The 23,917-nt window shown below is 34.2% G+C and overlaps 1 protein-coding gene across 5 annotated transcripts in view; it reads left to right on the forward strand.

The window, feature by feature from the left end:
- C1GALT1 (core 1 synthase, glycoprotein-N-acetylgalactosamine 3-beta-galactosyltransferase 1) overlaps positions 1–23,917 on the forward strand; it is a 66,816-nt gene that overhangs the window by 17,978 nt on the left and 24,921 nt on the right. For 2 of the 5 annotated variants that reach the window (XR_006384274.1, XR_006384273.1), the window contains exons 2-4: positions 4,525–4,761; positions 8,366–9,033; positions 15,310–18,367. Coding sequence is in view for 3 of the 5 variants with exons in the window: in XM_044246089.1 (XP_044102024.1) it covers positions 4,542–4,761; positions 8,366–9,033; positions 15,310–15,501 (1,080 nt within the window). In the remaining 2 variants the exon portion in view is untranslated. Of the gene's footprint in view, positions 1–4,524; positions 4,762–8,365; positions 9,034–12,154; positions 12,235–15,309; positions 20,320–23,917 lie in introns of those variants that run through there. The other 3 variants (XM_044246089.1, XM_044246091.1, XM_044246090.1) reach the window with 2 other exon arrangements.

Genomic DNA, 23,917 nt, shown 5'->3' on the forward strand with positions numbered 1-23,917 from the left:
TGTAAAATGAGATTGATAGTCCCACATTTATTGTTTACAGTTAATTGACATAAAGCTCTTAATACAGGGCTCAACTGGTAGCCACAGTTATCTCTCCTTCCATCTCTTGTTTACAAAGATGTTATTCATTGTTTCTGAGTGGTGGGATTTGGGGTGATTTTTATCTTTTTCACATTGTTCTATATTGCTTGATTCCTTTTTTACAATGAATAACACAAAGCTGTTCCTTAAAAAATAAATAAAAATTACAAATTTTCATTGTCCCAGCACTTCTTTTGCAACTAAAATCTCAATTATGGAGCCTGAAAATCTTTATTTTTATATTTCATTTTATTTTATTTTTTTGAAAATCTTTATTTTTAAAATGCTCCTCAAATGATTCTGATTTTATATTGGGTTTGGAAAACATTTAATATTGAGACCTTTCCTCCACTTAATTTTAATTAATATATTAGAAGCCCCCAGAATGTGCAACTTAGTCATACAGTTCTCCAATCTGATCTACTTCAGCACTCTTGTAAAGCCTCTGCCTTTGGCTCAGGTCATGATTCCAGGGTCCTGGGATCGAGCCCCAGAGCCCCACATCGGGCTCTCTGCTCAGCAGGGAGCCTGCTTCCTCCTCTCTCTCTGCCTGCCTCTCTGCCTACTTGTGATCTTTGTCTGTCAAATAAATAAATAAAATCTTTAAAAAAAAAAAAGAAAGAAAGAAAGAAAGAATCTGAAGAGTTGAGGATGCTGATTTTTGCCAAAACTCAGAGTAAGATTTGGCGTGCATTGTACCCATATGAGATGGCTGTTTTATACCAGGAACAAGAAAGAAAAATCAGAGTAAACAAAAATTTAATCATAAGGCAAGAGTCTTTGAAATTGGAAGGTGATTAGGTAAAAGCAATAGGGATAAGCCAGCACATGTTGGTCGATAATGCTCTGCAGGAGGAGGGTGAGGGGATGGTAGCCATCCAACAGCATCACAAGATATTTCTTAACTAAAAACAAGTTGTTTTAACATCAGGAAGTCAGTTTTCTTCCACTCACCCCAGAACAGGTGTGTTGCTAAAAAAGTGCCACCTCAGCTAAGAAAACCATAAAAGTCACTGGTTTTCTACAAACACTAAAGCCTCCAGGCTGCAGAAGTAGACTTGTTCTGAAACTCAATGTCTTAGAAAATGGTGGGGTAGCAGGTTAGTTTTCATAGTTACCAGAGCTGGATCACTGCTCAGTTGATAGTCACTGTCTTGTAGTCCTTCCCCTTCTCAGTCATCGTGCTTTCTGCAACTGTTGCTTTCTCCTCTAATACCAGGAGTAGTAGAGTCTGTAGCAGTGGAGAATTCATTTGGACTGTGCCCTTCTGAGACTGTGAAGTGATTGTATCTGGTACTGAGGTGAGGAAAGTCACAGCAAGAAGAAAATACAGTACAAAAAAGAAAATAAGTGTGCTAGAAGGCAGACTGTCAGAGAATCAGAAGATGTGGGAAATTACTTGCAATGTAGCTCCTAGATGATACCTCAGTTTAAGTGTCTGCTAATATTATCGTAATAGCCTCCCTTCAGGTTTATTGCTTCAGTCTTATTCTGTTAATCTTTTTACATTTACCAGAAGAAAATTGGTGTTATGTTACCTTTCATTCACTTCTCTTTGCTTCATGTTTGCAGTTCATGGGATTTTCAAATTACCTCTATTGTGGGTAAATTCTTAATAATATACATTGTTATTTTAAAGAATTCCAGATACTCAAATAGTTCTCTTCAGCTTTTTTTCTTATGTAATGATTAAACATTTCTATACATTACTCAGTGCTCATCACAGTAAGTGTATTCTTTATATCCTTTATCTGTTTCACCCATCCCCCACTGACTCCTTCTGTCAACCACCAATTCTCTGTATTTAAGACTCTGTTTCTTGTCTCTTTTTTCTGTTTGCTTGTTTTGTTTCTTAAGTTACACATATGGGTGAAACCATATGGTATTTGTCTTTCTCTGAGTTACTTCATTTAGCATTATAACCTCTAGATCTACAGATCTACCCATGTTTTTGGGAAGTTCTCATTCTTTTTTGTGACTGAGTAATATTCTTCTGTGTGTGCTTGTGTGTGTGTGTGTGTGTGTCTCCCACATCTTTATCCATTCATGTATGAATGGATACTTGGGTTGCTTTCATATCTTGGCTGTTGTAAATAATGCTGCAATGTACATAGGGGTGCACATATCTTTTAGTACTAGTGTTTTTTATTTTTTTCAGATAAATATCCAGTAGTGGAATTACTGGATCATATAGTAATTCTACTTTTAATTCCTTGAGGACCCTCCATACTGTTTTCCACAATGGCTGCCCCACCAGGTTCCTTTTTCTCCATATGCTCGCCAACACTTGTTATTTATTTCTTGCCTTTTTGATTCTGGTCATTCTGACAGGGATGAGGTGATATCTCATTGTGGTTTTGACTTGCATTTCCCTGATGATTAATGATGTTTAGCATCTTACCATGTATCTGTGGACTATTTATATGTCTTCTTTGGAAAAATATCTCTTTAGGTCCTCTGCCCATTTTTAACCAGATTATATGGGGTTTTTTGATGTGGAGTTGTACAAGTTATTTCTGTATTTCAGATATTAAAAACTCTTTATCAGATTATATCATTTGCAAATGATCTTCAGGGTCATTAGTGTTTCAAAAGAATCACTTAAACCAGGAGGGATATTTTCCCTGCTATTACAGATTATACCTTTTGGGAGTAAGGATTTCACTAAAAACCAATCTAAATGGGTAAAAGATGACACAACAAAGGAGAATTTGAGACCCCCTGTCAGGGAAAATAGCAACAGGACTGGGTAATCTTATTTCTGCTTTTCCTCTGGATAATTTTATAGGGGAGTTCAGTGGGACATACATGCTCTTCACCCATGAAGGCCCACTCTTCTGAACCTTAGAATGTAAGTTAAGATAGAGCAAAGGAAGTAAGTAAACAGGTGCCCGCCAGTTTCATGTGGGTAATTTACATTCCCGTATCACTGAGCAACTTTGCTCACATTCTCTTTCCTTTACTTCAGCTTACCCCCTGGGGTCGTCCTTCTCAAACTTGAAGAGGGCCTGAGATCTGAGATATAAGATGAGCATGGTGTAGTTCCATGGCATGACAATTTTACTTTTAGATTTGAGGATAAATATATTTTCATTAAATAGACCTATATTAAACATGTATTAAAAGAGATAAAGTGAAAGGTCACATGATGGGTTTTTTCTATAAATTTTTTACTTTAGCAAATATTAATACAAAAAAGTACATAAATAAAAAATGTAGAGCTTGGTGAATGTCAGGAAAGTTAACTATGTATGTTAAACCACTAATTTATTCTGATAATTGCTTACTTCCTTTTTTCCAACCTTTTGCTCCTAACTTTCTAATATATTTAATGTGTGTCTCCTATAAGCAACATGTAGTTAGGTTTATTTTTTTCTGTAGTCTGGTTGGCAATCTTTATCTTTTAATTAGAGTTTTCAGTCTTTTACATTAACATCATTGGTGATATATTTACATTAAAATCAATCATATTACCATTTGTTTTCTGTTTATTTCATCTATTCTTTATCCACTGCTCTTTTTTCCTTATCTTGTTTTTGATTATCTTACTCATATTTTCTGTTTTAGTTATATATTTGTTTACTGTTTATTTTAATGATTATATTAGCAATTACATTACACATCATTAGTCTTTTAAAGTCTAGCATTAGTACTTTTCACCACATCTGGACAACAAAATGATTTTAGAGTACAAACTCTATGTGTCTTCCTCACGATTTTTTTTTACCGCTTATGTCATTTGTTTTAATGATAATAGTAATAATACCTTGTGGGATATTATGTCATACATATTAATTTATATGTAATATGTACCATGTAATATAAAAAAGAAAAAAGGTAAATTTAAGTATTTTGACAGCAAAAAAGAAAAAAAAAAACATGGCAAGCAGGCTTGGGTTCACAAAGGATCCTGGTGGGAAATTTTTTTTTTTTTACTCTATTTACCCATGCCCCACCGTAACAATGATTTTCTAACTTACTACTCATCCGTTTTATTGAACTGTCCACAGGGTGTGTTTTAGCTGCAACTAAAAGGATGAAAGTTTTAAATTCTCTCAGAAATGTTCTTTTAGGGGCTCCTGGGTGGCTCAGTGGGTTAAGCCACTGCCTTCGGCTCAGGTCATGATCTCAGGGTTCTGGGATCAAGTCCCGCATCAGCTCAGAGGAGCCTGCTTCCTCCTCTCTCTCTACCTGCCTTTCTGTCTACTTGTGATCTCTGTCACAAGTGTCTGTCAAATAAATAAATAAAATAAAATCTTTAAAAAAAAAAAAAGAAAAGAAATGTTCTTTTATATGGAAGGAAGTTAAATTTCCCATATGGTTAAGAGTAATCAACTTTTTTTGTGTGTGTTTTTTGTGTTTTTTTTAAGTAACCAAGTTTTTTACTCATGATATGTATATTGCTTTCTAATTTATAACATCCTGCTAATTTTTTTCTTACAGAAATACACTTTCGGGAAATGGCCTCTAAATCTTGGCTGAATTTTTTAACCTTCCTTTGTGGATCAGCAATTGGATTTGTTTTATGTTCTCAGCTATTTAGTATTTTGTTGGGAGAACAGGGTGATACCCAGCCTGATATTCTTCATAATGATCCTCATGCTAGGCATGCAGATGATAATGGACAAAATCATCTAGAAGGACAGATGAACTTCAATGCAGATTCTAGCCAACATAAAGGTATGGTTCACTTTATTAAGAAATAAACAAACCATATTTTTCAGTCTATGTAAGTGTTATAAGAATTGGAAAAAGATATTTATGTGAATTTTGTTATTAAAATGAGCTTAATTCCCAATATTTAATGACCTTGCTTGTTTGCCTCAGGAAGGAAATTGCTAACACCCAGATTTATTTAGGGAATAAGATGTTAATTTTGAATTTATTTTAAACTAGAGACAGTTCGGAAAATGTAACTTGGGGGAAGGCAAAACTTTTCAGATTAGATTTTTTAAAATTATTTATTTAGTCTGATTTTGTTTTCACGGTTTATGTGTTTTTAGTGTTTTTGCTATTGTTTTGGTCTTAGTTTTTGCTTAGTCTTGTTCTAGAGAAACTCAAGAGGTATATATAAATCCCAATTTATATATATTTTTTCAACTTATTTTTCTATTAGTAACTAATATTAACTAATCTTTTCACCTTTTAAGAGGCATAAAAAACTAGGGAGGTAGAAACTAAGGCTGTGTTATAATGACTTCATTTTCTCTTACCTTATACCTGTTACCTAGCTCTATACCTCATGTTCTCAATTGTGTCCTCTAGGAGCCAACATTTAAAATGTTGGTTTTCTCTAAGTTTCTGTCCCTTGGCTATTTCATGGTATGTGTGATATCATCAATTCCCATAATTTTGATTTCATCTCCACTTTATTGTCTTTATCTTAGCCCAGTTCCCAACATTGTGAAAAAAAAAAATTAAAGTGATTCAAAGATATCTGCAAATGTGATTTATTGATGATAAAGAATATAGCAGCTTGGAAACAATTGGAATTCTGGGTTACAGAATTGCTTCTTTTATCTTTTGGTAGTAAATTATTTCTTTCTGACCTCTCAAGAAGAGGCTGAGGGATGAAGTGTACCACATACATCCTGGTTGAGTTGCATGAACTAGCAAGCATGTGCATACTGTTATAAATTATGTCATGTTATGTTTTTTTTTTTTAATCATGTTATGTTTAAGTGTTTATATAACTGATCCAGTTCTGAGTAGGTGCTCTGTATTCTTATCAAGAGCAGCCTGATCATTGGACACTTGCTCTGTAGCCTTGCTCTGAATTGTTAAAGGGCTAGTTGGCACATGCTTCTCTGCTAGTAGGCTATATCAGGTCAGTATAAGCACATATATTAGGTACCTACTTGTCCAGCTTGATGCTCCACATTTGTTTAAGCTGGAGACTATGAAGTCATGGTAGGTGTTTTCCTTCACTTACCAATCAATCCCATTTATCATAAGTTCCAGCATTCTACTTCTTTACCATTTTTCAGATTTCCTCTCTCAGTTCATTTCCCCTAGTTGAGGACTTCAGTTATACCCACGTACTGGCATTCAACCAAACTTCACCATACCTTTTGTCCTTTCTTATTATGAGCATTTACTCATTTAAAGACCTCTATTTTCTGCATTATCTCTATTTTCCCTGATTTTGCATTATCTCCCCTTCTCTGTTCCAGCCAAGTTCCCATTCCACACTCTTGTAGGATTTATCAGCCACTGCTTTCTTTTTCTGCAGCACATTGAACCCTTTTACATACCTTTATTATAGTATCTCTCTTAGAGTGTGTCAAGTGCTGGTTTATATACCAAGATCCACTCTGAGACTGAGTTCTTCTGCAGCAGGACGTATGGTGTACTCACCTTTTCATCTCTTGTGCCAGCATATGCCTACAACAAAGTAATTAATCAGTGAATAATTACAAAATGAGAAACAATATTTACCAGATCCCAGCAGTGGGGAGAAGGTTGTCTTGTTCAAAGTGAAACATTGAGAATTCCTGCATCTACCATTTTCCCTATGCATCCAGTATTTAGTTTATCTGTAGCCAAAAGATTGGGCTCCTGAAGTATATGAAATGTGAATGTTCTCTGTCTGAAGGGTGATTCTGTTTTTGAATTGTGAATTATTGGTTTTTCAGGGGGACGTGAGAATATTTTTGAAAATTCCATGCCCAAACCTCACCCAACCTTGTATTAGCTTTCTATTAGTGGACTAGAAATTTATGTCTCCAGTTGTTAATTTTTCATAGGACAAAGCTTTTGTAACTCACTGGTTGACCTTAACTTTAAGGATATGCTTCCTTGGGATTCTGCCTAGAACATTACTATAAAAAGTGTGGTTTTGCAGACTTATGCTGGTCCACACCTACATAGGTATTGAAATTGGGACTGTGCAGTTAGAAACTTTCAGGGTAATTTAACAGAGTAATTTTGCCTAAATCCAAAACTAAGAATTAGAATTTGTATTTTATATTTCTTTTACTAATTTTTCTAGTAATTCATTTTTAGCATATTTATAAAAAGTATAGGTCTCCCAACTATTGAAAATAAGAATTGATCCTTCACCAAGCAATGATCTAGGATCTTAAAATTGAGCTCTTCCTTTAAACCAGTGGTACTCAGTATATGATCCTGATCTGACAATCTGAATTGTTTATTACCAGTCTGCACCCAGATAAGGAGATTGCACCAGGATATAACTTATTTAAGCTCACTGCTTAGTTAAGTGGACTTTCTTGAAAATATAGCAAGACTTCCCTAATGAAAGAACTAATATGGTGTTTTATATTCTGGCATGGCTCCCTATTTCTTTACAGAGGAGTACTTTGAAAAGCACTGCTCTAGACAGTCTTGGAAATACTACTGTTACCTGTTCTGTTCTGTTTTCGACTGATGGATTTGCATTTTGGAATATCAAAGTAACCTCAACTGTGCATTAACCCCTCTTCTTCAAACTGGGGTCATCATGAAAGCCTTTTTTAAAATTCTTTTTTTTTTTTTTTTAAGATTTTGTTTATTTATTTGACAGAGATCACAAGGCAGAGAGGCAGGCAGAGCGAGAGGAAGGGAGGCAGGCTCCCTGCCAAGCAGAGAACCCGACACGGGGCTCAATCCTAGGACCCTGGGACCATGACCATGACCTGAGCCAAAGGCAGAGGCTTAACCCACTGAGCCACCCAGACACCCGATGATAGCCTTTTTTAAAGCCACCTTAGGGTGCTTGTATAAATTCCTAACAGTGAACTCTGGTGGAGTGCAAAATGAACTGTTTTTTCAGCAGCATGTCTTTCCTGTCCTGCAGAAGTTTATTTAGAGCTGCAAGAAATTCCTGTCAGTGTTCTGTTGAAAACCCTTTGTAGAATGAAGTGAAAAGCAGAGACTAAGGCCGTGCTTCATATGTATACCAATCTCCAATCTCCAAGACAACTTGTTAAAATGCAGATTCAATTTGAATAGGTCTGGGGTGGGGCCTAAGATGCCGCATTTCCAACAAGCTCCCAAGTGATGTTGATCCTGTTTGGTCAACCGCAGTTCAAATAGTAAGATTTTAAGTCATAGTGGCAATTCTTTTTACTGCAATGGATAAGACTGACATGAAACCAGTAAATCAGAATGTCAGTTCATGTTAGGTTGAGTTTTTGCTTTCTTTCAGTTAAGTCACTAATGGTAGAAAGGTAAATAAATAGAAGGGGGGTTTTGAAATTGTTGAAGAAAATTTTTCATCAATATAATTTATTTGAATTTTACATCTATGCAAATACAACTCTAAAACTTCTTTGTTTAATAGATGAGAACACAGACATCGCTGAAAACCTCTATCAGAAGGTTAAAATTCTTTGCTGGGTTATGACAGGGCCTCAAAATCTAGAGAAAAAGGCCAAACACGTCAAAGCTACATGGGCCCAACGTTGTAATAAAGTATTGTTTATGAGTTCAGAAGAAGATAAAGACTTCCCTGCGGTGGGATTAAAAACCAGAGAAGGCAGAGACCAACTATACTGGAAAACAATTAAAGCTTTTCAGTATGTTCATGACCATTATTTAGAAGATGCTGATTGGTTTATGAAGGCAGATGATGATACATATGTTATCCTGGAAAATTTGAGATGGCTTCTCTCAAAATACAACCCTGAAGAACCCATTTACTTTGGGAGAAGATTTAAGCCCTATGTAAAGCAGGGCTACATGAGTGGAGGAGCTGGATATGTTCTGAGCAAAGAAGCCTTGAAGAGATTTGTTGATGCATTTAAAACAGACAAATGTACACATAGTTCCTCCATCGAAGATTTAGCATTGGGCAGATGCATGGAAATTATAAATGTAGAAGCGGGAGATTCCAGAGATACCATTGGAAAAGAAACTTTTCATCCCTTTGTACCAGAACACCACTTAATCAGGGGTTATCTACCTAGAACCTTTTGGTACTGGAATTATAACTATTATCCTCCTGTAGAGGTAAGTTTAGAAATTTTATTACTGTATAAATACTTAGACTGGTTTTTGTTTACTTAAAAACTAGCAAATAATGTTTCTTTAGCATCGATAACTAAGAATCCTCTTTACTCCTTTTATATAGAGTGGTAATGTATAACAAAATAGATGAGAACATGAGTATCAGCAGTAGTAATTCAGTAAATATTGCTACTATTACCTACTATTTATTGCCTGTGTCAGGCACTAAAAATACAGCAGTAAATATGGCCAAGCTCCAGTTCTTGTGAACCTTCTAATAGTATATTATGAACCTTACATTCTGGATATGGAGACATACAGTAAACAGGTATTTTAAAGATAAAATATGATTTTAGGTTGTGATAAGTGCCCTAGAGTAAAATAAGGGCAAGTGAAGGGATAGAGAATGAGTCGAGTGTGGCACCCCAGTTTGAATGATTAAGGAAGATGTCTCTGAAACAGAAATCTGAATGAGGTTAGAGAGCAGGCTGTGTGGAGAGCCTCTGGGCTTCAGGAATGATGTGTGAAAAGACATTGAGGTTTAGAATTCTAGGCTTCTAGAATTCAAGTCTTCGCCTACTTAATACTTAATTGACCTTGGATGGACAGAATTTGCCCAATTTCTGAGCCTGATTTGCCTGATTTGTAAAATGGACCTGATCTACCTGTTTGATTCAGTTGTGATTAGAATATAGTGCAGTGCCTGTCACACTGTAAGCGGAAGAAGCCTTAGCTCTAATTTGATAACATAGTCATCATTCCTGAGGATTTTATCTAAAATACATTATTTTATTAAATTACTCGGCTAAATGTTTAAGAAGAATTAGTATCTTGTACCCACCAACTAGCTTTACCATATATTAATCTTTCTTGTTTTTTGGTGTGTTTTTTTTTAAGATCTTATTTATTTATTTGACAGACAGAGATCACAAGTAGGCAGAGAGGCAGGCGGAGAGAGGGGGGGAAGCAAGCTCCCCGCTGAGCAGAGAGCCTGATGCGGGGCTCGACCCTAGGACCCCGGGATCATGACCTAAGCTGAAGGCAGAGCTTTAACCCACTGAGCCACCCAGGCACCCCTACTGTATATTAATCTCTAGCCATATTTGCTTCCTTTTTTAAAAGAAAAAGGTATAGATACAATTGAGGCCTGTGTACCCTCCCCAACCAAGTTTTCTTATGTCCTTCCTCAGTGTTAACCACTATCATGAATTTAGTATTTGTCATTACCGTGTATGTTTGTATCTTTTTTCCTACATGTTTGTGTATCCATAAAAAATATATAGTATTGTTCTGTAGGTTTTTAAATAAATGGACTTATTCCATATATATCCTTGAACATTTGCCCTTTTAATACATTAAAATTTATCCACATTAATGTATATATTTGCTTCATTAATTTTTAGGCTTCTGTATAATCTAACATGAGCATCTGTAATTTATCAGTTCCCCTACTGATACACATTTAGTAGGTTGTTTCCAGTTCATCACTGTTATGAGTATTGCAGCAGTGAGTGACTGACTGAAGGACGTCAGGAGTCATGAAACCTAGCTTTTAGATTCAGATCTGTTATTGATTAATAATGCATGTAGGCAGGTCATTAGTACTCTATGCCTTCTTTTTTCTGGCCCTAACATACAAATAATACACTCATGCTAGCGTTCTCATCTTCATAAGCCAGTGTTTGCAAATCATTATCTAGGACAGTGGTTCTCAACTGTGGACTTTTTGCCTCCTAGAGGACATTTGGCAAAATCTGGAGACATTTTTTTGTTAACTGGGAGACTGGCACTGGGTGGAGGTTGTTACTAGCATCTAGTGGATAGAATTCCTCAAGATTGTAATCCCACTAAATGCTAAACATCTCACAATGCACAGGATGGCTTCCCACAATAAAGAGTTATCTGGCCTAAAATGTCCGTAACACTGAGGTTAAAAACATTGACCTAGAACTTTTGATCCAATATTTAGACACTGAGCTTTAAAAGGAAATGTTGAAGCACATCACAACTGCTTCTGATATCAATCACCAGTATGTTCTTGGTACTTACTCAGACATAATTCCTTACAGTAATTCTGCATTTAATAGATGACAAAACTGAGGCTCAGAAAATTCAAGTAATTTGTCCTGATAAATATTCTAGGCAATTTACAAACCATGCTGATTATAAACTCTTGTGATTTCTATCATGGGTTCCCTTCCCCTCCATGATTAATGTGATATGTGTCCCAAAGGGTTGGGGGTTGAAATGAGGGATGTTACAATAAATATTCTGCTGTTGGGATAAAATTCCACTTTAATAAATAAACAGTTAAAGTTCAGTTCTATATAATGTGTCCATTTAAAACCTTATGCTAGGATTTTATTGCTCTTGTGAATGCAACAATTTCCTAGACTGTAAAACAGATGTATTCCTAAGTCTACTTTGTGATAGTCTATTTTTGTTTTGTTCTCATGAGGTACTACTCTGAAATTTTTTTAAATGATTTTATTTATTTATTAGACTGTACAAGCTGAGGGGAGCACCAGAGGGAGAGGGAGAAGCAGACTCCCCGCTGAGCAGGGAGCACAGTGCGGGGCTCGATTCTAGAACTCTGGGGTCATGACCAGAGCCAAAAGCAGAGTAACAGACTAAGCTACCCAGGCATCCCTGAATTTTTTTTTTTTCTTATGTAAACTTTTCTTAGTATAATCTCACCATTCCTAGATTACTTGAGCCCTTCCCTTCTTAATGCCATACATTCCCATATAAAAATATATCTAAACTTAAGAACATTACAGATACATAAAACAAAGACACCTAAATGCATGTAAGGTTTTAATAAGAGTATCTGCTACAGATAGTAATAGCAAAGGGACATCATAATTGTCACTATTTTGTAACCAGTAAAATACCCTTCTTTCCTTTAAGAAATTCCCACCTACAGATAGGTGTACCTAACAGTATACTTTATATGAACAAAATAAATATTTCTGTGATACATCAGATTGTAGTAGTTTTTAAAATGGTTGCAAGAATTATGTTCTTTCTATAAAAATTTATTCAGTTATATTGAAGACAATAAAATAGACTTGGAAGAACGAAAATTGACCCAGCTTCCTAATTACTGCTTCTTCTCTCCCAGGAGTGTTCGATACAAACACATGTGAAATCCAACTTCTATTATTACTCATCCATCATTTAATAAATTTTCTTCTCCATAAGTGAGTTACTATTTTCAGAGTTATCCTAAATCTCCTACATATACTTTTGCTCTGTTGTGATCACTGAAAACACAGTGTGGAAAATGATTATTTTAGCAAGTCAATGTGTGAGATATACAGCTGATCAGAGACTTACGTTCTTACGTTCTTAAGTTGGGTTTAGAACTTAATCTTCATGCATTTCCCTTTTCACACTGCCTTCTTACTTCCCTAAAAGTGATTTATTCCCTAGGACTAAAAGTCTCTTCCCTAGAAATAGACTTTTCACCAGAGAATTTGTAATCAGTCTTAATACAGAGGATTTTAAATAGTGTATATGTGTGTAACAGTCTATATGTAATAGTGTATACACATACACATGCACACATATGTACAGATATATACACATATATACACACACATCTACATATATATACATGTGCCCTTATATCTGAAATTGCCTTTTTTTGTAGGTCAGAAATGATCAAATAGGATTTATTCTGTTTTTCAATCTGATTACATTAACTATAACCCATCTGAAACTTACTGATACATGGTCAAAATTGAGAGCTCCAGATTTTTCCAAATTGTTAACTGATCTTTCCAGTACCATTTTTTAACTAAGTCTTATTTTCAGTAGTGATTTGAAATAATCTCCTTTATCATATACTGTAGCGTTACTTACAGTAGGGTTGGTATCTGGTATTTCAGTTCTGTTCCATCATCCTATTTGATTTTGCCTCAGCACCATATTGTCTTGAACCCTGTAGCTTTACTGAATTTTGAAATTATTACTCTAAGTGTGTATATTCCTCTAGTTTATATCTCTTTTTTTCAAATTGTTTTGGTAACACTAATGCCTTTATGTTAATGTATTTATCCATTCAGGGACAATAGATATCTTTGCCTGGGATTTTTAAATTTTATTTTAGGTCCCTTAGTAAAGCTTTATAGTTTTCTCCAGATTTTATTTCTTCTTAAGTATCTCCCTATGTTTTTAATATTTTTGTTACTATTTTACTTGGGCTTTTTAAAAAGCTTTTTAACTGGTATATATGAAAGCTGTTGTTTCTTAAAAACATCTTTAAAATTTGCCTCTGTTCCTGGATTCTCTGTATCTGATGATTTTTTACTTGACTTTCTTGAGTTTAGGTAGTAGCCATTATTACATGCAAAGAGCTATTTTGTTTCTAGTAGTTATAGCTGTTATCTTTTTATTGCTTATAAATCTTAATAACAGTGTCCTGGTCATCTAGTTAAAAAAACAGTAATGCCATAGAGTGAAACAGAATGTAATAAATCTTATTAAAAATATTATTGCAGTATTTCAGGGTCATATGAAGTTGCTTTCAGAGAGGATCAGCAATTTAAAATTCACAGCTATTGGTCTAGTCTTTTAGTTTAACATGTACTGCCCAGTATAGTAGCCATTAGCTAGGTACGACTGTTGAGTACTTGAAATATGGCTAGACCAAACTGAGATGTGCTGTCAGTATAAAATTCATTCCTGATTTTAAAAACTTATCACAAATAAAAAGAATGATTTTGTTAATAATTTTTTAAAATATTGATTGCATATTGGAAAAGAATAATATGGACTTACTCATTTGAAATATATTCAAATTAATTCCTTTTTTTTTTTTTAACTTTTAAAATGTGGCTTCTAGATTTTAAATGGCATCATGGGGCTCACATGTATCTATTGGATGGAGCTGGTTTGATGATCACAAGTTGACTTATCATTTTACTTTTCAGATTTGTTCCTATCCTTACATTGCCAAGGGTGCTAACAAGTAGGCTCCAAATAATTTTCCAGTGCCTACACAGTTATCCAGAAACCCCAGATATCTGGTGTTTGTTTCAAAGGAAAGTTCAGAGAGAAGGCCAGAGAAGATGCAGTGGGTAATTCCCTGATAATTTTTACTGCATTGTAAGCTACTTATTCCAAACAAATTATTAAATGTTCATACTAATTTAATAATAATTAAGTGTTCATACTGAACATTTAATAATTCATGTTTGGAAGTAAGTAGCTTACAATGGGACCTTGTCTCTGGGACCTTGTCAGAATATCTTTCTTCTTGGGTCCTTGTAAAGATACTAGATAGAATCTGAAGTTTGGTTGGAGTCACCTGGGTGAAACATTCTGTAAATACCAAAATAACCTTCTAACTGTTTAGTTCTGGGGTCAGTTTTGTGTCTTCTTCTTTTTTTTTAATGTTCTTGCCTTTTTTTTTTTTTTTCCTGTTGTGTTTTTTTAATTATCTTGTTTTTGTCTTTTTAAAAACCTATTCTCATACCAGCTCTGTTAGGAATCTGAGAATTATATTTCTGGACAAATGTTTCACTCTGACTTACTTACTGAGGACCACCTAAATGTGATTATTTTGTCAATAATAATGTTGGCATTTATGGAGCATTTACTATAGGCCATGCTGGTTCCAAGCATTTTATATACATTATCTCCTTTAAGTAACCATCTTTTACAGGTGGGGAAATTGAAGCTTATAGAGGTTAAGTAACTTGCTAAAAGTCATACACTAGTAGGTAGAATTTGACCCTAGTAGACAAACTTTAGATTCAAACTTAGAGTTGACTCAGCACTTCCTCTCGTAAATACTGCATTGTTTGGGTTGATGTGCAGATGAAGTATTTGGTTACACATAATGGGCAAGGATTTTGTAGTCATTGAATGCTTCAAAGTTGTCTTTCTTGAGGTTGAGCCAAGCAAAAAGATAGAGTGAGAGCATAGGAAGTTTAAAAGCAAAACTCGGAAATAGAGCATCATTCTTTGTATAGCTGCCCCTTTCATTTGAAGAAGTCTCAAGAATTTTTTCAGTGAAAACATTATAGACGATGAGAGAATATGATTTCAGGTAGATATATTTTAGCAGTTTTCATGTTTAAGTCATGAAGAACTCTACAAACTCTTGCTTTCTTCCGCAAGTCTAATAAATAGGTGCCTCTGCTTTACCTTGCCAACTTTGGTGCTTGGAATCTGTTAAAATTAATGTTTCCTTTATCGGTATGTGAATATTGTGTGTTAACTAACTAACTAACTGTTTCTTAATGATGCCTGTTTCTGCTACTTTTTTAGGGTCCTGGTTGCTGTTCTGATCTTGCAGTTTCTTTTCACTATGTCGATCCTACAACTATGTATGAGTTAGAATACATCGTTTATCATCTTCGTCCATATGGTTATTTATACAGATATCAACCTGCCTTACCTGAAAATATACGAAAAGAAGTAAGTCGAGATTACAAAAAAGAAGATCCAAAAGTAAAATGAGAACCCTTGAAAGAAAAACACAAATGAAGAGGTAAAATGTTTGGCATTGCACTGAAGAACTTCTGCATTTCTGATACAGAACACTGGAATCCCAGTGAGGAATTCTTTCTAAGTGAACATTCCATATTAGAAATCTTTCATATGAATGACTGTAAACTGAAGCTTTAAGTGAGCTGTGAAGTCTGTTAAAATGTGTTTTGATACAGTAATATATATATGTAATATATATAAATATATATTATATATATATATGAAAAACTTGTGTTTTTAAAATGGTGGCCAGGTAGAGGGACTAGAAACGAGATTTTTGTTTTCTATTCTTGACCACATTTATTATTTTCACTGAGAACTAGGACACTTAAATTTTCTAAAACTACACTGCACATATTAATAACACACGTGATGCTAAATAGGTCTGCCTTAAAGAAAATTTTAGGGGGAAATAGTGTTGCTTAATGTTACTCATAAACTCAAGACATGAGTTTATATTTGTAGTATGATATAAATGAACCAAACCCTTCCCCCCCACACACACACCCCCATGCAGTTTTTGTCTAATGGAAATTTCCTGTGACTGTAATTGGCAGTATTTCTTCCAGACAAAGTAAAGTAAGAATGGCACTTGTCCTAAAGTGCATTAATAAAACCACATTTTGAAATTATATGGGCCTTGACTGTATTATATACTTGGTTCTAATTAGTAATTAATGTTTTACTGAGTCCCTGTTGTCACTTTTCTAAATATGTTTATCCTTGAATACAGTTTTAATTATTACTATTTATTTACTCAAAGCATTAATAGCATTCTATAAACATGCATTTTAAAATATTTTGTTCCCAAATTTACCCATTGTTAATTGTGGGTAACCAATAAATAGTAAATTTAATGCTATTTGGGGATGCCTTTCTTAGATCAGTGCCACTCTCAGGAATTAGTGTCATTCTAAATTGATTATTTAAAACTCTTTCCAACTACATAATTATAGTTCCTTTGTTATCATCCTGTTGAGAGATGAGAATTTGTTTGTGCCTTTCATAACTTGTTTAAAGCAAAGTTTAGACATTACTTTTTAGGCTCTGAGGTGGCTATTAGTTGCACTGGCAAATTAATTTGAATTTACAATTTTCACCAGAGTTGATTAAAAATATTAGAGAAACAGACTGCTTAAACAAAGTGAACTATGCCAGATATTAAAAGACCAAATACTTAATTCATGAATATCAGCCTGAATTTTGATGCTGACTTACTATTTTGGGGTGGTTTTTTGTTTGGTTGGTTATTGGTTGGTTGGTTTTGGTTTTGGTTTGCCAGTAGATAATTCTAACAGAGCAGAACACCCAATTCAACACTGTCATCAAAAATATGTTCGTAAATATTTCATTCTGATTTTAGTGACCTATTTAAAGAATTTCTGGAAGGAAAGAAAATTTTAAGCTTTGTTGTCTTTAGTAGTATTATCTGAGTGTATCATAAAATAATATTTTGCAGACTTTCTGTAAGATTACCTTAAATGTTACAAACGAGTTAAATTTTTTGTTTATCATTATGCTAATTTTACATGGCTAGCATGCCATTGAATCTGCTGCTTAGCTGAAGAGTTTATATTTATTGTGCCAAAACCTGTCAAAATTAGGATCTCTTTGGATGGTATATATTGAGAGGATGCTCTTGGTGACGATTAGTGGTAATTACGGATTACTCTGTCCTGTCCACACATTGAAAAGTCCCACCAGTTTTTAACTTAAATTGTCTTTTGTTGTTTTCGTGACACTGTTACCTGCCAGAATTTCAAGGCATTCATTCTTTTCTTTGAACAACTCTTCATCTTGGTGTGAATATGAATTTTTTGCAGTCCATATATGCTACTTTCCAAAAAACCTTAAAATTTACTAATAGGAAATTAACATTTTGATGAATCCTGGGGCCTGGAGTCAGACTGCCTGGATTTAAATTCTTGATCTATCACTTACTGAGTTTTGTAACCTTGAGCAATTTACTTAATCCCTCTGTGCCTCAATTTTCTCATCTGTAAGTTAGGGATGGTAATGCTATCTACCTCACAGGATTTTTATGAGGATTAAATGAGTGAATATATGTACAACTTTTAGAATACTTGTCTAGCCCAGATTACGGAGCAATAAGTGTAAGGTTTTATAGAATGTAAATATTTGTTCTAAGCGAATGAAAATATCTGCTTTATTCAGTTAGATATTGAAGGAAATATTTCATACATTTCTTATAATAAGTAATAGCTAATTTTTATCTAATGCCTACTGTATGCCACATGGTGTGCTTTAGATATTCTTTGTACATTAGTGTTAATCTTCACAAATTGGGTATTCTTCCTATATTGTAGATGAGAAAACTGAGGCTCAGAGAATTAAAGTAATTTTTTCACTGTCATAGAGCAAGTAAGTAACAGAGCCAGGATTTATGCTCCAAGTCTGTGTGTTCTTTGTACCATGTCAGCCTTGAGGTTAGTCATTTAGCACTATTTCTTTCCATTTTTACTTATTAACATGTGTGATATGATACATCAATCAGTAACAGACAAATTAACCAGCCAGATTGTCATAGTGGCTCTCAAATGGTCATTCTTCTATACTTGCCCGGGAGCTTGTTAAAATGCGGATTTCAAGACTCTGGTCTCAGAAATTCTGATTCTAGCATGGGGCTCAGTACTGTGCTTTCTTACTAGATTCCCTAGGTCAGTAGTTCTCCATGTGTTGTTGTCCCCAACTAGCAGTATTTGCATCATCTGGGAACTTGAAATGCAACCTCTCTGGGGCCCCCACCCCAGACCTCCTGGGGAGTCAGAAACTCCAAGAGGAGAAGCTAGCAGCTGTGTTTAAACAAGCCATTCTGGTGAGTGAGTCCTATTCATTCTAGTTTGGGAACCAAGACTTGGGTGATTCTGATGCCATTAATCCTTGGAATGTGCTGAAGATTTATTGCTCCTTAAATAGGGTATCTTTCAAAGATTTAGATGAAGCATGTTTTAAATCTGTGTCATCCAAGATCATACTGTATTAAATGTGAGAGACTTTAAAGATAACATTCATTTTTTGACGAAATTCTTTAGCTTCTTCAGATTGACTAATACCAGGGCCCACAATAATATCTGTCATTCTCCAAGTTTAGTAATTTCACAGTTGGGGCAGGAAGAGTTTATTAAGTACTAGTAAATACATAATAATTCATTAAAAGCATAACTAAATGAGCATCCTCACTTGTTAGTAAAAAAAAAAAATTTCCAATTGTAAGCAAAAAAACTTTAAATGGTGGGGGTAGCAAAATACTACTTTATAATATGCAGATGTTTTTCTGCTAATTTGTGCTATCAAAATTTCATCACTTTCAAGAATCAGTTGACTGTCCTATATGACCTAGTACAGCAAAAAATTCTCCAAGTATTCGGTAGAGCACATATAAGCAGATTTCATGATGATCACTTTGTCATTTGGATAAATGATTTTAGTGTGGTCTCAAAACATAAGGCTTTTGCTATCTTTGTGTTTCCCAATAACAGTATACTTCTATTTCAAATGGGAAGTTCATAGGTGATACAAAGCAGATTTTTGTCCCAGAGTTCAATTATTTGTTTTATCTTAAATTTCAGAGGAATTTTTGTTACTGTAAGATGATTCAAAATAAAGTACTGGCCAGTTTTTAATATTTTTTGAAATACGGTAGTTGTATTTGAGCATTAAATTTGTTAACTGATAATTTTCATAAATGTTTCTTGAGTATTAATTTTTCACTTTCTTGAGCCTATCGAACTATAGTATTTCTGGATTGAGACTTGAAAAAAATGCCTCACTTTATTGATTAGTTCAAATCTGTCCTTTTGTTCCTCATTTAAATTTTCAGTTCATTAGAGTATTTTGTCTTGACAATTTCTTCTTCTTTGTATTTGTTGCCCTCTATTTTCCTTACAACTAATTTCCATTTCTTAACTACTTTAATGCTGCCTTTGCAATGTTAATTTGGCTGTAATTAGTGATTAGAATTTGTATCACTTACTAATAATTTTATACCTATTAACTTGAGATTTCCCTAGGAGATTGAAAGAAAAAAAATCTAAGAATAATGCCTGCTGGCTCTCAGGATACTTGCCCTAGTTAAAAGTCTATAGTTTTAAACTAGTTCTATATATACAATTACTAAATGAACTAAAGTTATTTGGATTCCATTCCCTCAACCCCCTTTTCTCAAAAACAAACCAAAAAACTCATTTGTCTCATTTCTCTACTTTACTGTAGGCCTAACAGAAACATTCTTAAGCAATCTGGGGGACAACCTGTTGTTTATTTTATGCTAAATGTAACCTCTCTTGATTTAAAAATATGACTTATGTTTATATATTGGAGTTGAAATAGAAGTTTTAATACAGATTAAAGCAAAAACTTCACAAATTCTCCCTAGAGAAATCAACTCTAAAACTAGCTTCAGAAGTGAACAGTGCTCTGTTTCAACCCCTTTTACCTCTAGTTTTTATCAGTTCAGTTTAAATAACTTTGCAGGGCCCTACCAATTAATAATCCATATAAAGTATATATTAGAGGGAAACTAATCTTACTGCTAAGCAGTGTGTTATATTACACAGTGAATATTTGTGTTTTGGAATTTTGAAATTATGTAAGGTTATAGTATTATGAATGGTTTAAAAATGTGTGGTGACTTGCTTATTTTAAGTGATCCACCAATAAGTCAGAAAAAAAATGTATTTTTAAATATGTTTTTTAAAGTGCCTTTTGAACATTTTTAAACAATGGATTTAAACAACCACATAAAATAAATTACCATGTTTAAAGCTGTTTTATCTGATTATTTTAAACTGTTGTAAGAATTGTGGGAAACACTAAAGGGGTAGTTTGGGGATTACTTTACCAAAAATACTAATTTAAATTATTTTCTCATCAAAGTTATTCAGTTTGAATAGGCTTGAGTAATTTTTGCAGCAGTGTGCATTATTTGTCTTTAAAGCAGCAAAATACTCTACCTCTGATTTAGAATAATAACCTTAAAAAAATTAGGTCATCCAGGTAAGTGTATGTATGTGTATATGGGTCGGGGGAGATGCTTTTGTATTTCTTGGTATATTTTGATCTATCATGTACACTGGAATTCATTTATTCAACTAATTATTCAAATAATATTCAAATAATGCCTAGTATCTACTAGAAATACAGTGGTGAGCAATACCTATAGGATCTCTGTTCTCATAGAGCTTTAACTCTGTAGCTAGATAATAAACAAGTTAATAGATGAATGAACAAGATCTCAGAGAATGGTGTTAGGAAAAGAAAACAAGGATTCAATAGAGCAATTTTCTGGGTAGAGTGTCAAGGAAGACCCCTGAGGAGATAGTATTTGAACTGAGACCTGATGACAGACATTTTCTATACTTCAGAAGTTATTTATGAGATTCTTTGCCCCTATTATGTAAAAAAAATAATAATAATTTTCCACCTTTGCTTAATTATGCTCTGGGCTTATGTAAAGGACTCAGTGAAATGCAATTCATAGGCCATAAACTTTGTGGTTTTAGTATATTTCATCCAGAGCTCAGGTCTATCTATTGATACTAGATTAGTCTGTTGCTTTTAAGATATGAATAAAAATTGACCTACCTCTTCCTTAAGCAGATGATTCCAGATGTTCATAAGTTCTTTGAGTCTAACCTGTCTACCTCAATTTTCAGTCACATGTCACCCAATATATTCCTTATTAGTTCATATGTACATGTATGCATGTATATGTATATATACACACATACATATACACACTGTCGTTTGGATTCACCAGTTTTAGAAAAGTTGAGGAAATGAATGCCACTTCATGTTGTTTTAGTAGTAGAGTTGTATAATTTAATATATTCAGATAGCCCCATGTTGTCCAATTAATTGTATTTAGTTGCACTGCTAATTGGTAAATCATTTGAGAAGAGACCGATTTACCTAAATACATACAGATTCACTAGTACCTATTTTAAGTTTTCCAAAAGTATAATCCTGGAAAGAATACAGAATTATTGCTTAATTTATTTTCTTACTAAAGGGCTCGACCTCAAACACATTTTATTTCAGCTCTAATAATGCTGACAATATAGATTATCCAAATAGAAATTCCTATAGTGTTTAAGACCGAACATTTAAGAACTAAAGTTCAGCAACATCGGCATTCTCCAGATAAATCTATCAGTATTAATAAAATATGGAAGTAAATTGTTTCGTCATGAGTTTGTTACTCATTATTGAATTTATTGCTATCTAGAACTTTAAATATGTTCTTTTTTTTTTTTTTTTTAAAGATTTTATTTATTTTATTTGACAGAGAGAGAGATCACAAGTAGGCAGAGAGGCAGGCAGAGACAGAGGGGGAAGCAGGCTCCCTGCTGAACAGAGAGCCTGATGCGGGGCTCGATCCCAGGACACTGAGATGGTGACCTGAGCCGAAGGCAGCGGCTTAATCCACTGAGCCACCCAGGTGCCCCAAATATGTTAGTTCTTAAAGCCATATTTGTGTTGTATCATTTTTTCTGCCTAAAGAACTACCAGGTGGGGGGTGCCTGGGTGGCTTAGTCATTAAGCGTCTGCTTTTGGCTCAGGTCATGATCCCAGGGTCCTGAGATCTAGCCCCACATCAGTCTCCCTGCTGGGCAGGAAGCCTGCTTCTCCCTCCCCCACTTTCCCTTTTTTGTGTTCCTTCTCCCACTCTATCTCTGCCAAATAAATAAAATCTTTAAAAAAAAAAGAGAGAGAACCACCAGGTGTTTGTACTAGTGCTTCTCATTCTGTAATTGATAGCTTTTTTTTCAGGACTGAAGATTTGTGCAGGGCATTTCTACTCTTTCTGTCTTATTATATTGCCCCTGTATAGTGCAGTTGAATATAGTCACTTTTCTCCCAATAATGAAATACTCGTCTTTTTTATGAAATTCAGCCCTAGAACTTAAGCTATTTGGGTTTTCTAATGAATGTCTAGTGACAGGTTAACAGTACTTGGTCATTTGTAGAATTGCTAGAGGATGTGCCATCATAAAACTAATTTGAGTGGCAATGTCTTAGTCTTAACAAGTCATCAGGTTTTGACTTTTGTCAGCTTCAAATCTTTTTTCATAGAACTCACTCCAAACCACATTGTCTTTCCTCTTTCTATTTCTAGAATACCAGAATTATACTCCTGGTAGCTTTTAGGTTGAATTTCACTTTCTTTTCATTTTGTTGTTAGACAGTTGAAAGTTGGTGATAAAATCCAGAAAGTAGTTTGAAAGAGAATAATGATTCACTCCTTCCTTTAGTTCTATGCAAGACTGTCTTCCATGTATTTGTACTGTTCAGTGCTGTGTGTGTCAGAGATACAGGAATAGGAAGGTATGGTTATTTTAATAGTTGGATTTTTCTTTAATCAAAATACTAAATCTTAATTTTTCATGCTGTTTAGGTATATAAAAAGTAATTTTATTCAACAAAGTAATTTTATTCTCTGAGGTGAAGGTAGCTATGTGCTTAGAATAAGAAGACATGAAAATGATTTATTATTTTTAAGCCTCTGACTCTTGGTTTTGCTTGATTTGGGCCCAGATTATGATCTCAGGGTTGTGGAATCGAGTGCCACCTTGACTCCCTGCTCAGCTGGGAGTCTGCTTGAGATTCTCACCTTCTCCCTCTGCCCCTCCCCTCACTCATGCACCTCTCTCTCAAATAAATAAATCTTTTTTTAAAAAGTTTTAAAAATAATTTTTTACTGACCTATTTGCCTGGTTACAGAAGCAGAAAAGAAAAGGGAAATAATTGAATCACCTATATTTTCTTAATGATCCTAAATTAGACATGTAGCTAGCTATCTGGAATCCTAAAGTAATCATGCTCTTTGGTGTTTTTTCTCACCTGAAAGTTTCAATATTTACCAGGTTAGACCTTCATTTTATGTTTTATTGTCTTTAGACCCTCTCAGACTACTAACTCTTCAGATTTACCAAATAAAAACTGGTGTTCAGAAGTCAAATGACTCAGAACAAGTGAAGCAGAACTTAGTGGTGAAGTTGAACCTGAATCTGAAATTTGAAAACATGTCAAGATCCAGTCTTCTTTATAATATACTGACTTAGAAGGTAGAAAGACAAAAAACTGCTGGGTGAACATAGTTTTAATTTAAGATCACCAATGACTTTATTTAGGGCTAATCAGGTTATCTCATAATGTAAAATAGTGCTTATTAAAGAATATTAAAAGAATTTTTGCTGTATATTAAATAGCAGAAATTTGTCTTACTAATTCAGTAGTCATTTCAAATCCTAAACTTAACGTATTTTCTAAATTTACTATTTGGTAACTAGATAACTACATAGAATTACTTAAAACTCACTTGTCAGGGTACCTTTAAAAGGGTTTTCTTTTTTCCCCTTTGCAT

Source organism: Neovison vison, chromosome 4 (assembly GCF_020171115.1).
Source record: "Neovison vison isolate M4711 chromosome 4, ASM_NN_V1, whole genome shotgun sequence".
NCBI lineage: Eukaryota > Metazoa > Chordata > Mammalia > Carnivora > Mustelidae > Neogale > Neogale vison.